General features: G+C 27.5%; 1 protein-coding gene across 4 annotated transcripts in view; it reads right to left on the bottom strand.

Annotated features, from left to right (window-relative positions):
• Positions 1–357: 357 nt before the first annotated feature.
• The window catches only part of LOC111626769 (carcinoembryonic antigen-related cell adhesion molecule 5-like), a 66,470-nt gene continuing 49,826 nt past the window's right edge, over positions 358–17,001 (bottom strand). Inside the window, exons 5-15 of one of the 4 annotated variants that reach the window (XM_023370260.1) lie at positions 7,379–7,582; positions 6,808–7,104; positions 6,064–6,354; positions 5,361–5,648; positions 3,246–3,545; positions 2,902–3,027; positions 2,802–2,829; positions 2,520–2,611; positions 2,296–2,438; positions 1,600–1,794; positions 358–1,516 (exon numbers count right to left, since the gene is read on the bottom strand). In XM_023370260.1, coding sequence (XP_023226028.1) covers positions 1,466–1,516; positions 1,600–1,794; positions 2,296–2,438; positions 2,520–2,611; positions 2,802–2,829; positions 2,902–3,027; positions 3,246–3,545; positions 5,361–5,648; positions 6,064–6,354; positions 6,808–7,104; positions 7,379–7,582 — 2,015 coding nt within the window. In that variant the 3' untranslated portion in view covers positions 358–1,465. Of the gene's footprint in view, positions 1,517–1,599; positions 1,795–2,295; positions 2,439–2,519; positions 2,695–2,801; positions 3,028–3,245; positions 3,546–5,360; positions 5,649–6,063; positions 6,355–6,807; positions 7,105–7,378; positions 7,583–17,001 lie in introns of those variants that run through there. The other 3 variants (XM_023370259.1, XR_002756926.1, XR_002756925.1) reach the window with 3 other exon arrangements.

The following is a 17,001-nucleotide window of genomic DNA, read 5'->3' as shown; positions in this document are numbered from 1 at the left end:
ATATGACGCCAACTCAACTTTTCTCCGCACGACGTACCTGGTGTCATATTGACGTATATTGATAATGTTCGCCTTACCCGCATTATGTCGCAATATTTCAACAGTGTGATATGTATTTCACTTCCAAGCATGCAAATTTTTTATATCCTTTTTTATAAAGTCGCTGAGAAAATTCAACGTTAAAAAAGGCAATTAACAAGAAAAATTCATTAATAAAGAAATTTTATCTTCGTGTTAGAAAAAAATTATTCAAGATTATCTGTAAAGAAATTTACTTGAATTTTTTTTCTGTATTTATAAATCGATAGGTAAACGGCACACGGAAAGAAACTGAAGAGACGAAGACGAATCAATAGCAAATTTTATAATCATAAAAACTCAACAAATCCTGCGTATTTAATAATTCCATTTCTATATACGTACACAATATTCTTTCAAATCACAATACATCTTTCATTAACCATCATTAAATAGTAAATTTGCTAAGAATAAAAGCTGTAATTTTTATTAGCTTAAAAAGAAATTAAGTTTGTATTTTCACTTTTTACACATGTGTGAAAACATGATTAAATATATATATGTATGTATATATACAGTATATATATTGTATTTTTATGTATAGAAGTCATAACAATGAATTTTCGTGTGCACAATCGATTCTACCCAGTTGTGTGTTGTTATATGTAAAAGTGTAAAAGTATCGTGTTAGTTTCTATCAATATTAATTTTCGATATTATACATTTTTTTCATCTAAACAATGTTTTCTCAAAATGTGCGAGATTTAAACGGCCTTAAATGAAAGTAACCTTCGGATCCTTACCTGTATTTTTTGTTATTTTTTTCTTTTGATAAACGAATCCCTACAAGTTCAGTGATGAAAATCAAATTGGATTTTATCCACATCAACAAATTCTATAACATTCCTATATATTAGTCAAATTTGACCATTTAAGTATCGATTGAAAAAGCTACTAAATCACAAAGAGTTGAAATAATTATTTTTGTGCAAGAAGCAAATTTATATAGAAATAATTTTGGTTGAATTTAATTTATGTATGTTTTGTTGAAAACTATCTACAAGATGTTCTAACAGGAATAAATTTACTTTTTTTCCCTCTATATTGCTCCAGTGGAATTGAGAATTTTAAAATATTTTTTACGTGTTTAGTGAAAATAACTGAAATATTTGGTTTGGCACGTTATACGAATCGAGTTTGAAAAATTAAAACATCCCATCAGACGAATGATCGACTAATTTAAAATATACTAAATTACAATATTTAAATCTCAGACGTTCAATCCTATGTACAATGTTAATATATCCAATCAAGAACCTGTAATCGCACACATTCTGTTATGGAGTCAGTGGATGATTATAGTTTACGATCCACTCGCAAATGATGATTAACACACGATTACACTAGTCTTTGGATAAGTCTGTTCATTGTCGTCGTTGTTTGCATCTCAAACCGGTGTTGACAAAGTTCGCCTCTCGTTGGAAGGCAGATAATTTATCTGAAAAGAAGCCATATAAAGTTAAGCTAAAGAAAGAGAACATTTATAACTGCAAATGTCAAAGTGAGATTTTCAGGTCTTACTTCGGAACTCCGAAATACGCGTGTCATCAAGGGAGTCCCCAAATGTTCGTCATAAGCTTCCATTCTGTCTCTTCCCCTAGGTGATGGTCGCCTCTGACTTTCCCATTCTGTATAATATACAGGAGCTTCTCGATGCCGTAAAGCTGACGCCGAAATCTCCTGAGGTGGTCCGAGATCTGAATATTTTATATTTTCCTTAAACAAAAGAACAATGTTATACGTTAAAGCAAAAAAAACCATCAAATTTGCAAATTAATTTTAAAGATTAACTTTCATTAGCTTTACACTTGATAACACGTAATGTTTATTTTGTATTGTTTCATTTTATCCCTCAAACATTTGTCAAATAAGCACGTTAAAGATCACTTTACACGCAATTTGTATTCAACTTATTTGTACATAACAAACAACTGTACCTCTTTAAGTGATTTGCATGATTATTTAGCGTGTCAAGAAACTTTCCTGCTGATTTAGAAACATTATAACAGTTGCATGCGACAGAGCAGCTCTCTCCTGAGAATCGGGTGCACATGACTCGCACAATCTCTGTTAAATCTTTATTGGAAGTTTTAGAATCGTGTCACATAACCATTTACAAGTTTGTTGTTACATAACAAGTTTGTTCGATGACAAACATATTTTTATTATTTAATTACTAAAGTAATTTTTATTGCTTGACATGTTTATGAGACTAACCTTGATCGAAGTTTGACAAGGAGCTGTACTTGGTCCTCCGCTGTCATATAAAAGATGCGAGCCTGGTATGTGGTTGTCATAGATTTTGTCTGTGGCTTTACTTCTTCTAAATGAGTACCATTCTCTTTCTTCGGACGGATAGTCTGAAATTATGGTAAAGGAATTTAAGTGATAATTTATTAATTAAATAAATATATTTGTAAAATATTAAATAAAATACTCACCGAAATAGTTTGATTTTGGAGGAATTAGATCAGGATCTTTCGCATCATTGTCTGGATAGTCTTCCGGATTCTTTTTCAACAGAGTTTCTGCCCTAGCTCCAAAAGAAAGTCACTTCTAAGCCCCTTAATATTGACGATACAAGCTGTGTAACGTTTGTCTGTATGCATATGGGATCTTTGATTGCATTAAACGATTAATTATAATTCATTAATTTATTATTATTTAACTATAAGTGTTCATATTTTTGTATTATTTGGTAACATTAAAAAAGGCTAACTTACTTTTCCATCGAAGTTTCATCGGGATGCCCTAAATAATTAATTAAGTTTACAATTCTGATGCACATTACATTTAAAATATCGTAAAATTTCAAACAAAAACCTTTATCTTCATCGGTGCCACGCATTCTAATTATAACCATGGCAATACCGGGAACCATTACTAAAGCTGCTACCACACAGATTAAAACTCCCAATAAAGGATTTACTACCGTCGTATTCAGGTTTCCTGAATGGAAGATCGAGACAGACGAAAATTTTCTTAATTAATTTATTATATGCTTGTAAAACATCGACAAAAAATTTGAAAAATTCTTTATAATATAAATCCGATTTTAATTAAACAAAATATAACTAGAATAATATAATTAAAATATAATGTAACTAAAACAATTGCAAAATTTTACTAATAAGGAATAATTATGCATGAAAATGCTTGAAACTAACCCGAATTATTCTGCGAAGCAACCAGAGTTTTGGTTCTTAACGTAGTCGAGTCACTACTCCCTTTAGCATTGGCGGCATAAATCACTAAAATGAAAGCCGTGGCAGATGGAAGGTTGGAGATATGAAACGTTGGTACTTCTAGATTAGTGACATTGCCCTCTAGTCTCTCGGCTGCAGAATTGTAGACTTCCATATAAAAGTATTGTTTCAGTCCTCCGTTATGACCCTTGTCACAATCCACCAGTAGAGATTCACTAGTGACATTAGCAACAGAGCAGTTTCGGACAGGTTCTGGAGGACCTATAGAAGAATGCAAACAACATTTTTTTTTTTTATGACAGTATAGACAATGTTATATCTTTCTTGCCTTGTAAATTAAAAATATTAAGAGATTTCATTTTCTTTGCTTAAAATGACTAAGGACAGAATTCGAGATTAATAAGTGTTTATGCCGAAATAAAACTAATTTATTATTTTTAATGAAGGGACAATAAATTTTTAATGAAGGGACAAACTAATTTTATGAAGGGACAATAAATAAAATTAACATTACAAAAAAGAACGGAGAAAATATTCATATATTCACACAATTTCATAATTAACTATTAGAAAAAATACATTTATCAATATATTAAAAATTAATTATCTTCATAAATCTAGAATCATTCGTTCTAAAAACTGTTGAGTTTGACAGGATCATTACCAGTGTTTATAAACAATAAATAAAGAAAAAAGTTACACTGTTATTTTACCACCGAATGGTCATTGAATAGATTTTTTTATGGCAGGATTTAATGGAAGATACGGGTATTTTCTCTCTAAAACTTTGATATTTCTGTACTAAAAGTAATAAAATAACGAAACTAAACATTCGAAATTTCTAACAATTTCGAATTAACAATTTTCTGTCTGAATCGACTTTAATAAATAATGATGATTTAAAAATTAAAATATAATTTAAGATTTTTTCAAAACAATGTTTGAACATTTATTATCTGACATTCTTTGCAGAATATAATTCAACCATGAAATTTATATGACGGAACTGAAAGAGGTAGAAATAATCATTTCAATGTCAGCACTTCATAAAGGTGACATTGAAAATGAATAAAGCATCAGTTCGTGCGGTAATTAATCTTAATGACAACTATGGAAGAGTGTTTCTCGGTAGATTATACTGAACGACATCATAAATTATAGTTTTTCTCGATAGTAGATTATATATTTTCCGAGCTATAAGCAATTGTTCGATTAAAAAAAAATGCAATTATTCTTAAAGTAAATTCATTCTTAATTAACATAAAAAGTTATTTTTAATAACTATTCGAAGACAATTCAAAACATAATAGCTTCAAGATATTGATATTATTTAAACTTTATAATGTAACTTGCATTTTTATTATATTAGAATTTTAAAACGTCTAGAAACAATAAAAGCTTATTTTAAAATAACAGATAAATAAATAAATAATAATATAAAATATAAACAAATAAATAATATAAATTTTAAAATTTTAATAAACTAATAAACTTCCTGAAATCACATACATTTATATCATTTTATATAGAAAAATAGATATATTTCAGAGATAATACAAAGTTTTTTAATAATTGCGCTTTACTTTGTAAAGTAGTAAAGATATTTATCTTATCGAATTATAAAAGTTATCAATTGTATGAGCACGTTTAGTATTAGTTTAAACGGACTTTTTTAATCTTGTATGATCAAGCTTAAAAGAAAAGGCAAGTACTGACGTGCTTAATTAACTAATGTGTGATATATCAGTATAAGACTATTCTTTGTCTTAGCCATACTCTCTTTATCTTGTCATAAAATTTAACTTTTCACAAAATACTTTTATTATAAAGTAAATTTTAGAATTAATCAAACTTTCTACTTACTGTAATTGTTTGATCAAAATAAATTTAAAAACCACGTTTTATTTGATTATTTTTTAATTCTATAAATTCGTATTTCCTTTTCTTTTCTTTTGGATTCCACTGCCAAACACATCTCTGTTACATAAACTTCGCAATTTAATGATTTTTTAATTAATTTTTAATCTAAAATCAATTGGCCTCTGTAATAATCAGAACGTGTATATATCTACATACCTACAGGTATTATCGAAAAAATGCAAGGTTCTGTTTGTTTTCCAATGCTATTTTTAGCGTAACAATATAATGTCCCGTAGTCATTTATGCTTCTCGGTGTATGAGTTGCTAAGCTTTTTAATCCGTCATTACTGAACGTTCGAATGTTATGTTTATCAAAAGAATTGTTGAAAACCCAATGGAATGATACTTCTGGAGGCTCTGCTTGAACTTCGCATTCTACACGAGCTGTTTCGTCTTTGGCTACACCATATACAATTTTCTGACCCGGTGCACAAACCGGAGTATCTGAAATAGTAAATAAACTAAAGTGAACGCCAAAGATTTTTATAAAAAAAGGGAAAAAGAAGAGAGAAAAACATCATAAGAATTGATCGCTCTTTTGTTGAAATTTTTTGATGTTTCAGACACGCCTTTATTATAGAAAAAATTTTGATTATCTATCAAAAATTTTGTTTACTATTTATATAAAAAATAAATAATGTATTTTATAACGGAAACCATATTGTTGAATATATAAGAAATAAAAAAATAATTCAAAATAAAGAAATAAGAAACTAAATAAACACTAGAGAAATCTTTAAGTTTACTTCATTATAAGTTCAAGTAAAATTTTCCAATAATGACTGTTTAAAAAAAATTATGATATCATTATTGGAGCATCGAGAGAAAAAGAATTAAGTAAATTAAACAAATTACTTACGATCAATAAGAAGGCTAACATCCGAACTTTCCCCCATTCCTTCAGAATTGACGGCATAACAACGGAACCTGCCTTTATTTGCTCTTCTGACTTTCTGCATCACCAATGATTGATTGTTAATGATGACCCCGGCTGGTGGATTATGAAACAGTGGTCGACCTTCAAATTGCCATCCAATTTTAGTAAATGGTGGATTTGAATTGATATTGCAATGAAAATATACGTCGCTTCCTTCTCGTACAGAATGCTGGATGTCGCTTCCACTTCGATCTAAAGTGACTCGCGGTACATCTGGAAAAAGATGTTTGAGCAATAGTTTAATGTCTAGCTAATATATTATGCAGATACTTTTATCTCGGTTTATCGATGGAAAAAACGAAAATTACTCGAAACAAATTGATAGAATGTTACAAAGGAAATAAAAAATATCAATCACTAAATCTGGAAAGTCATTAAAGCCAACAGATGAAAGCTAATAGAATAACAATGTCATTTATTGCCTCAATACTTGCATATTTACGAAGGTATAACAAGATCATTTACTATTAAAATTGTTTTGGAAAAGCTGCTTAAATTAGTTTTTTTTTCTATTCTAGTTGTATAAATTTTATATATGTAAATGTAAAATAAGCTAATCTGTATTGTTAATAGCATTCTCATAGATAAATAAAAGTAGTCTAGTAGTTTTGTTAATACTATAATTTATTTAATAAATTTACCTATAAGAGATGTTAAGTTACCTACAAGAGATGTTAAGAATCCAGCCGTCTTCTAAGGCACTGTCTGGTAATAAAGGATTATCAGATCGACAGGATAGATATCTGCCATTATCTTCTCCAGATGGCCAAAATTTAAGAATGCTGGTAGTGATGTTGCCATCGGCGGAAATCTTTTCTGTCACGTTTTTCAATTCTTCGTTGTCTTTATGCCAAGTGATGCGAGCGGGAGGCCTTCCACCACTTGATACACATTCTATCTCCACTTTGACATTCGCTGAGAGAGGTGCCTGTGTTGTTGTGATATGAACATCCAACGGCTTCACTGGCATAAAGAAAGAACATTTTATACTACTGGTTAAATGCAATTAATTTCAAGTTTTTCAGTCCTGTTTTTCTATTTTCCAAGCAAGATAGATGTGAAAAGTAGGACACGAATCAAAAATTTTTAACTTTATTTCAATGAGTAAAACCATAAAAGAAGCTATTGAAGTTTAGAATTATATGTAAAAATATTTGAATAACATTGGTTTGTGCCAACAGCTTTAAAAGACTAGTACATAAAGCAATTCAAAGAAATTCAATGACTATAAACTCACAGTTAAGGTCGACGGTAACGGATGTTGATACGGGAGCAGTAACATTGTTATTGGTAGCTTGACATGTAAGAATTGTCATCAAATCATTCCGTTGGAAATTTGGAATCGTCACTTCATTTCTAACAATTCCGTCTTCCATGACGTAGTAGCTGTCATCTAGAATAGTCGAACCTCGCCACCATAGAACAGCAGGGGATGGTTTTCCTATAAAAATCATATAAAATTGAATCTCTCTTCCCATTCACTAGATAAAAATGTTACTAAAAATAAGAGTACAAATCGAATTAAGTTGGCTTCTTCAATAATTCCTGGTATCGGAAGAAAGAAAATTACCAAATGCAAATTATAACTGGGAAGAGAAATTACTGAATAAATTTGAAATTAAATAGAAGTTGTGACCAAAAATTCTTAAATTTTGCAAATTATTCTGGCATTAAGATAATTTAATTCTTGTTTTATTTTATATAACGATAAAGTTTTAATTGAATTTAATTAAGAAAATTACTCTTTAGTGACAAGAATATTAAATCCCTGTTAAAACTTCACATTTGTATGGTCATCGTCCATTAACTCGTGATAAACTAGTGATTATTCTACTAAATCATCTTTTTTTATATTCTACACAAAACTTGGAAGCATTCTTTAAAGTAATCCTACGCAATCAATATTTTTAATTTGATCTCGTTTATAGTAATTTTTTCTCTTACTTTTTGTTTTCATTTGTTTTGAAGAATTTCCATGAGGCGAATTATATGAAAATTAGGTTGTTACTAATTTGATACTGGAAATCATTAGTGAATCTTTCATATCTGATTAACTAAATTTATTTTTTATTTCTTGTTTATTAACTATAGTTATGTTTAAGCTGTAGGCTATTCTAAATTTAAGCTTGTACTATCGTCACTTGGTAATTACAATAGCATAATTGTGTAGTAAAAGACAAAGGACTAAGGTCGTGGGATTAAATTCCTATTAAGACCTGCTTCTTTATACTGTCCAAAAGACTGATCAATTTTCTTAAAAATACTGTGCACTTTTAGAAAATAAGAGAAAATTAACTTGCTAATTTCTTTCAGACAGGTAAAATATACAAAGTAACTGTTTATAAACTAAAAAAAAACTTCTGTTTCTGAACGTTGGGCTTAACTAATTGTTAATGTTTTGTAAATAGGATTACAAGAACGATTTTTCATTTCAGTAAATTAAATTATAACTCTTTTGCAAGAAAACGAAATAAATTTCAACAACATTTAATATAAAAAATTGAAGTATTTGTGAGTTATTTTAACAATATATAGATAGAAATATTTATTTTTTCAATTATAAATGAATAAAAAATATTTAACACTATTTTTTTTCGTTAAAATCCTTATTATTACCATAATTTCACAAAAATATGCTATTTTGTTATTGAAAATGTCTTCAACGCTACTTGCATTATTTATGAATCGTTACATTTATTCTGCTGAAAACGTTTAGAAAATAAAGCAATTTTACCGTTGTACTGTAATTATATATTAAAATTTATNTTATAGTTTAAATGGTTTTTCGAATTTTAAATGTTACTAGCAGATACTAAAAAGTAATAAAAGGCAAACATTAAAATTAAATCCGTATTAAAAATTTGATTATTTTAGGCCAATTAAATCAACAGTTTTATTTTAGAGAAACTTCCAAATCCAGGAGAAGACGTTATACTTGTTGAAGACATCGCTACAAATTATTCATAGACCGTGTAGTGCCTTCATTAATTATACGCATGCTTATTTATATAATAATGCGTTAAACTTAAATTATCACAAACTGTTGAGCGAATGAAATCAGAGGATGTCCAGGTTTCACGTAAGCCTATATTTTCTACAAAATCCTAGAGAATAATTCTGAAAAATTTCGTCCGAAAAGGTCAAAGGGTTTAGAAATGAATAGAGAACATAAATCTGCTTTACAAACATTCTACTATACACATATAGGCCTACAAGTAATAAATTCTCTGAAATATTGAAAAATTTTACATAAATCTATAATTAGAAGTAAAGAATAGAATTTTTTATTTTTTAAGACATATTTGGTAATGCGATTTCATTTAGAAATTATATTTAAAATTATGCTAAAGAAAGACGTGGAAAAAAATAGTATTATCAAATGAGATAAAGTAGATCTTATTAGTCAAAAGATATAAGCTGGAAAAATGCAATGATCAAATGAGATAAAGAAAATTTTATTAATAGTAGATCGAATGACAGAAATTGAGTTTGAAGAAGAAGAATAAAAGCTATTTTATTCCTATGTATTATCATAAGCAGATAATAAAAATAATTTAATATTAAATTGTCATAATATATTATTTAAAAATTATTAAATTATTCGAGTAATTGATTAATCGATCGTTTGATCGTGTATTAATGAATCATAAAGAATTGTTATACGTTTTCAAATATTGAACGATGAGTATTGCTTGCAGGAACAGAAACAAATCTTTACTTTTCATCATTAAAATGTCACGAACGATTAAATTTTCATTCGTTATAGAGGAAGCGAGCCAACACTATATATTTTTTTAAATACTTTATCCGTGTTAATAAAAAGAATCAAGTCGAAGACAATAAAAATGGTAAGAAAACTCTGCAGGCGATTCTATAATGAACAATCGTGTTGCTTTACAATNTTTTATTTATACGTAGTCCAATTTTAATAAATTTCGATACTAATTATTATTAACAAGATATAATATAAGAAATTTATTATTAATTTATTATCATCTATAAAAATGTTGACATTTTGGTTTTTAAATAAAATTAATTAAATTATTTCGATTCAGAGAAATAATTAAAATAATTCCCTTATTATTTTATATGCGTTTATTTTTTCATTATTTCTTTATTATTTTGAATATAGAGTAATAGAAATAAGTGATAAATATAAAAATATTATTGGTTATATATTCACAAGACAAATATAAAATTTTTATGTTGTTATCGTATAATAATATTTTAAGAAAATTGATTGATAGGAAAATTTTTTAGTCTCACATCGAATGATTGATGCCACTGATGAGCAGAAAGAAAAATTATTGAGTATTTAAACAAAAATGGATAAAGATAGCGTTAGATGGTTAACCTGTTGACAAAAATGTGAGCCGAAGATACCAGCCAGTTAAGAAACTGAAAGCATAGATAGACTAGAAGATAGATAGCCGAAGAAGTTGGAATAAAAGATAGATGACACAATGAAAGAAAATGACTCACCTAAGTTGAAAGAATAGATAAAAAGAAAGGAAGAATTCAAAGTAAATTCGAAGGATATATAACGCGTTGAAACCGAGATCGAAAGAAAGACAAGTTGCATTCAGTTTATCGAGAAGGGCATTCTTCTGTTAGCAATTTTCGCTTAGTTATTCAACGAAAGGAACTTGACTTTAAATCTTCTTCTCAAAATCTTATTAAAAACAATTTGGCTTATCAATATACATACAGATAAGACAGAAATCTAAATTTTTCATGAAAACGAGACATAATAACGATTACTACTGTTAAAGATATAAAAGTAAAGTTTGTTTATAAATTTAAAATTCTTAAAGAAAATATTGTGAGAAGAACTTCAGTAATACCTTATGAAACTGTTCTCATTGTCATAATTATTCTCACAGCAGGATTTCAGAATTTTGATGATTTGATTATGATAATGATTTCGTGATAACGATTTTCTGAATGATTTAGAAATTACTGAAAAGTTTCTTTTCAACGATTTTCAAATAATTCAGAAAATCATTAAAGTAAGACAATATAATAGAAAATTACTAAATTATTCAATGCAGCACAGAATATGTTATTTATTCGACATATTTAGATACATTGTTTTCAGTAATTTTTTTGTTGACAATCTTATGCATTTAAATTATATTTTAAATGGTTTTTCGAATTTTAAATGTTACTAGCAGATACTAAAAAGTAATAAAAGGCAAACATTAAAATTAAATCCGTATTAAAAATTTGATTATTTTAGGCCAATTAAATCAACAGTTTTATTTTAGAGAAACTTCCAAATCCAGGAGAAGACGTTATACTTGTTGAAGACATCGCTACAAATTATTCATAGACCGTGTAGTGCCTTCATTAATTATACGCATGCTTATTTATATAATAATGCGTTAAACTTAAATTATCACAAACTGTTGAGCGAATGAAATCAGAGGATGTCCAGGTTTCACGTAAGCCTATATTTTCTACAAAATCCTAGAGAATAATTCTGAAAAATTTCGTCCGAAAAGGTCAAAGGGTTTAGAAATGAATAGAGAACATAAATCTGCTTTACAAACATTCTACTATACACATATAGGCCTATATATCTATAGATTAAAAATAACTATAGAGCTTATATTAAAGCTTCTTTAATTATTTTAGTTTTTGTTCACTTAATATGCCATAAAAGAAAACTTAAATGATTTTACAATACAGTACATCGTTATATATAACAACAATAAAAAACTGTTTAAAAAGGATGAACGAGGATAATCCTTAATATAATCTTATTTTGTAAAAAGAAAATCTCATGTATACATTAGATTTTCTTTTAAGTACTGTAATGGACGTTTTATCTCGAATGTATTCTAAGTTTCTAGTTGATACGAATAATACATAGGCTTTTTGAGTTTTGAATGAAAATTTAGCATTAATATTTGCATTTTTATATATTTCTATTATCATTATTACATATCACTTACAGGCAGGAGTAATAAATTTGATTTTAATCTGTATATAATTCTCGTTATTCTAGTAAAATAACTTATTATTATCTCGGAACGTATGCATAATATCATAATAATACTTTATGCTTACTGTCATTTTATTTGACAATTCTTACATCACGTTATATCACGTGCATTTGTACATAAATGTCATTTATAAATTACATGTAGGTCTATATGAAACATTATGAAATTTCTGTAATTGAGATATTGAATAATTTTAAATATAGTGTATATAATTACTCTATATATAGGCCTAAAACGTAGATAACGATGCGTTATTTTTAACTAATCTTAGGATCAATATACAGCTTTGTAGCTACAGCAGTACATATGCACACAGGTATATGTTAATTATATATTAATACATCATCTACAAGTTTTGCATGAATACAGCAAAATATGGGATTGTTTCCAAACTTATAATTTTTATTGTAATGAAACAAAAATATAATAATTTTCTTACCTGTATTNGATATTATTTCAACTAAACGAGTAATTTGTTTTTAATTAACGAGAAGCAAAACATTTTAGGTCCATGTTTTACTTTTACTATATTTTTCATTTTAACTACTTTAATTACTGCATTAAATCAAGTTTTATTCATTTCCAGATCTTAGATTTAGTACATACAATAAAAATAAGAACAGAAAAGAAAATATCTTAAATGAAATAAAAATAAATCTTAATTAATTAAACTAAAAGTTTTAAAATATTTTACAGTTTCATTTCTAACGTAATAAACTCATTCTGCAACGTCATTTTTCTTTCAATTTCTTTGACTGATTAGCCATTTGTCTGCCTATCTTTACTTCCATTTTCCCTTAACAATTCATCAATCCTACTTATCGAACGAGTTAATCAACTCATTATTCCAGAACGATAAATTTTACTTGTGACTTTAGTTGCAACATCATTCGAAAATAAATTCATTAGTACCTTTCAAAACGATTTAATTTATTGTAATATTAAAGAAAATATTACATAAAAAATAGTTTAATCTCTGAAAAACAAAGATTAGAATTCAGAGGAGCGCCCAAAAACAATTTCCCAAACCAACAATTTTTAAAGCTTAAAGAAGTGTCGAGAAAATTCACGAATGAACCATTAGGCCCGATAAATCAAAAGTGTGCGCGTTATATGTGCACATTCAGCCATAATCGAAATGGACGACAAATGCCAGTTCTCGACAATTTCGTGAATGTTCTAACATTCGTACAATAATATCATTGTCAAAATGTCGATAATGTTTGATACAATTATCGTTCTAACAGTGTTTTAATGAATTAAATACTAATGTAGTATTTCAGCAGATGTAACTAAATATATTAGTAACAGATGCTCCTACTGTATTAGTATTCCCATCGTCAGAGCTGCATATAAACAGAATTTCCGATGTTTATAATCATGCAACGTACACAATACTACATTTATTTAATATCTTCAGATTTATCCTTTCATTTTCTAAATTTCCTTACAGATTCATAAATAAATAGAACAGATAAGCTATGAATTTCTTACATATTCCTATTCTAAGAAGATGAAAATTATTAATAAATATTTATACAGAAACTTTGTTACATTTAAAATAAAATAAAATTTCTTATTTAATATTATATGAATACTACGATTGATATATGTGTTGATAGTTGTATATATATTTCACAATATCTCAATTTAATAAGCATATTATACTATTATAATCCAAAATTGAGCTTATGACGTTAGTATCCGAAGCCATTAGATAGGTAGTCAAACCACGAATCGAATCAACGTTAATCCACGAAAATCATCGAGCGATCCTTTCCTCGCAAAAACACTTGGAAGAGTCATTAGCTGGCCAGTGGCCAAGTACATTGTCTTAGACGCTTCACTAAAGAGATCGAAACCAGTTCACAATTTTAGTTCTAAGTACCCTCTTAATGAAAAGAACACAAATTAAAGAAGCCACAGGCTAAACAAAGACCTGAAATTTGTCGGTTTATGATAACTATTCTTATACACAAATCTGATATCTCTGCTTAGATTGTTGAACAACTTTTATTAACAATCTCTAATCTCACGACGCTGCTCTGTTAAGGTAACTTTAACGAGGCATTAAATGTGAAATTAATAAATTTTAAATCAATTCAAAATACAATCTCATATATTGTTGAAATCCATATTACTCTTATGTGAAAAAAAATAGTAGCAAGCTACTTATAAAAATAATTTTTATAGCTTATGTTTGGCATAAATTTTAGAATAATTTCATAATTGAATTATCAAACTCTACATATCAAGTATAAATTTATAGATTTAATTGAGAAAAAATATCTCTACATCTGTATATAGCAAAATACATTGTACAACGTTTTTGATTTTATTATATAAGAGATATAAAGATTTAGTCTATTAAGATATATTTCTAATGATTTTACGTTTTCTGTGACCTGCATTTTATGAAAATGCAAACTGGTTAAAGAATTTGACTCTTACTTTACAAAAAGAACATTCTTTTTAATGCCTACAAAAGCCATTGTGACAAAATAAGTCCAGTTTCTCTGTCAATAACTTACTTTATAACGATTGTATGGAATCAATGGGAGTTGGTCAATAGATTGTGAATGAATGACTCTTCGTATTGGCTGCGAGAACATTTCTTAGTTTTTCAAAATCTGTTTACTTTATTTTTGAAGAGACATTCATGTTTTCCGAATATTACAGAGTATAAGAGTTGTTGAACGAGTTGCGATTTCTATGTAACATTTTGAATGAATCTTCTGATGTTATAATGTCACGAATTTGTATTCAAAAAACGAAAATGGAAATAGTATAAATGACTGTTATTCGCATTTCTTCAAACAGCAAAATGTATTCACTTAGGATCTACATCTATATTAAGAATATAGGCCTAAGCATGCTAAAATATATTTTATATGATTTCAAACCATCAATTTTAACTTATTTTGTGAAAATTACCTTTAATAAAATATCATATCTTCTGATATCAATTATTATTATTATTAATAAATCATGAACAAAATATTAATAGCACTTTAATACTTATCCATATAATAATAACAATAACAATAATGGGGGCCTTCGAAAGGTTGATAAGGGACCCAGGTAGAGGAGGTTCTTTTCTTCTTTAGCGGGGCTATTTTCTTTTCTTTCTTTTTTTTGAACAAATAAAATATATAGAATGTTTCTTTATTAATAAATTGCAGTCTTACTTGTTAGAAGTTTTATTTCTATTTTTTCTTAGTTAATTAATTTGTATGAATAGAAACTACTACGGGACCCTAAATTCTTTTCCGGCCGGGGGAAACTCTCTTGCACTCTTATTTTGAAGACTTTGATAATAATACATAAACAACATAATCTGGAAATTGAAAAAATAAAATAAATAAAACAATATTAACTGAAAATGAGAAAAGTATGTAGAATATAGCTACGATTCTCAGGAATTTATTATTTTATATTTTAAAGAACAAAAATAATATTATACTAGAAATAGACTAAAACCATAAATTTGATATTTGTATGTAATATTTCTTTTCATATTGTATTTGATAAAATTATAACACTAATATTATAATTGCAATGGAAAATTATAGCCTATATTTTACTAAAATGCTTATCAAAAGAATAAACTCAAGCTTAATAAAATAGAATTATCAATAAATGAAAACGAAAACTTGGTCCTTAGTCTTCCTCTGAAGTAAAGTAACTGCAGGATATTTATATAACAATTCATTATTATTTAATAAAAAATTAAACTTACTTTTATAAAACAATCCTAAATTATAGTAGAATTAATGTTAGAGTAGGACATATATTATCGTTTAAAAGTTTTAAAATATTTTACAGTTTCATTTCTAACGTAATAAACTCATTCTGCAACGTCATTTTTCTTTCAATTTCTTTGACTGATTAGCCATTTGTCTGCCTATCTTTACTTCCATTTTCCCTTAACAATTCATCAATCCTACTTATCGAACGAGTTAATCAACTCATTATTCCAGAACGATAAATTTTACTTGTGACTTTAGTTGCAACATCATTCGAAAATAAATTCATTAGTACCTTTCAAAACGATTTAATTTATTGTAATATTAAAGAAAATATTACATAAAAAATAGTTTAATCTCTGAAAAACAAAGATTAGAATTCAGAGGAGCGCCCAAAAACAATTTCCCAAACCAACAATTTTTAAAGCTTAAAGAAGTGTCGAGAAAATTCACGAATGAACCATTAGGCCCGATAAATCAAAAGTGTGCGCGTTATATGTGCACATTCAGCCATAATCGAAATGGACGACAAATGCCAGTTCTCGACAATTTCGTGAATGTTCTAACATTCGTACAATAATATCATTGTCAAAATGTCGATAATGTTTGATACAATTATCGTTCTAACAGTGTTTTAATGAATTAAATACTAATGTAGTATTTCAGCAGATGTAACTAAATATATTAGTAACAGATGCTCCTACTGTATTAGTATTCCCATCGTCAGAGCTGCATATAAACAGAATTTCCGATGTTTATAATCATGCAACGTACACAATACTACATTTATTTAATATCTTCAGATTTATCCTTTCATTTTCTAAATTTCCTTACAGATTCATAAATAAATAGAACAGATAAGCTATGAATTTCTTACATATTCCTATTCTAAGAAGATGAAAATTATTAATAAATATTTATACAGAAACTTTGTTACATTTAAAATAAAATAAAATTTCTTTTAATCAACACATTAAAAATCTCCGTTCTCCATCTGCTTAAATATTCAAAATTCTATTTTCATTCTTGCGATAATCATAAATAATTTATGTTCTTTCATATAATAAAATGCGAAAAGTTTAAGCGATGATTCTAGGAAAAAAAAC

The sequence above is a fragment of the Centruroides sculpturatus genome, unplaced genomic scaffold (assembly GCF_000671375.1).
Source record: "Centruroides sculpturatus isolate CEXI.00-Female unplaced genomic scaffold, Cexi_2.0 scaffold542, whole genome shotgun sequence".
NCBI lineage: Eukaryota > Metazoa > Arthropoda > Arachnida > Scorpiones > Buthidae > Centruroides > Centruroides sculpturatus.
The sequence above is the reverse complement of the archived record's forward strand: the minus strand, read 5'-3'. Positions and strand labels throughout refer to the sequence as shown.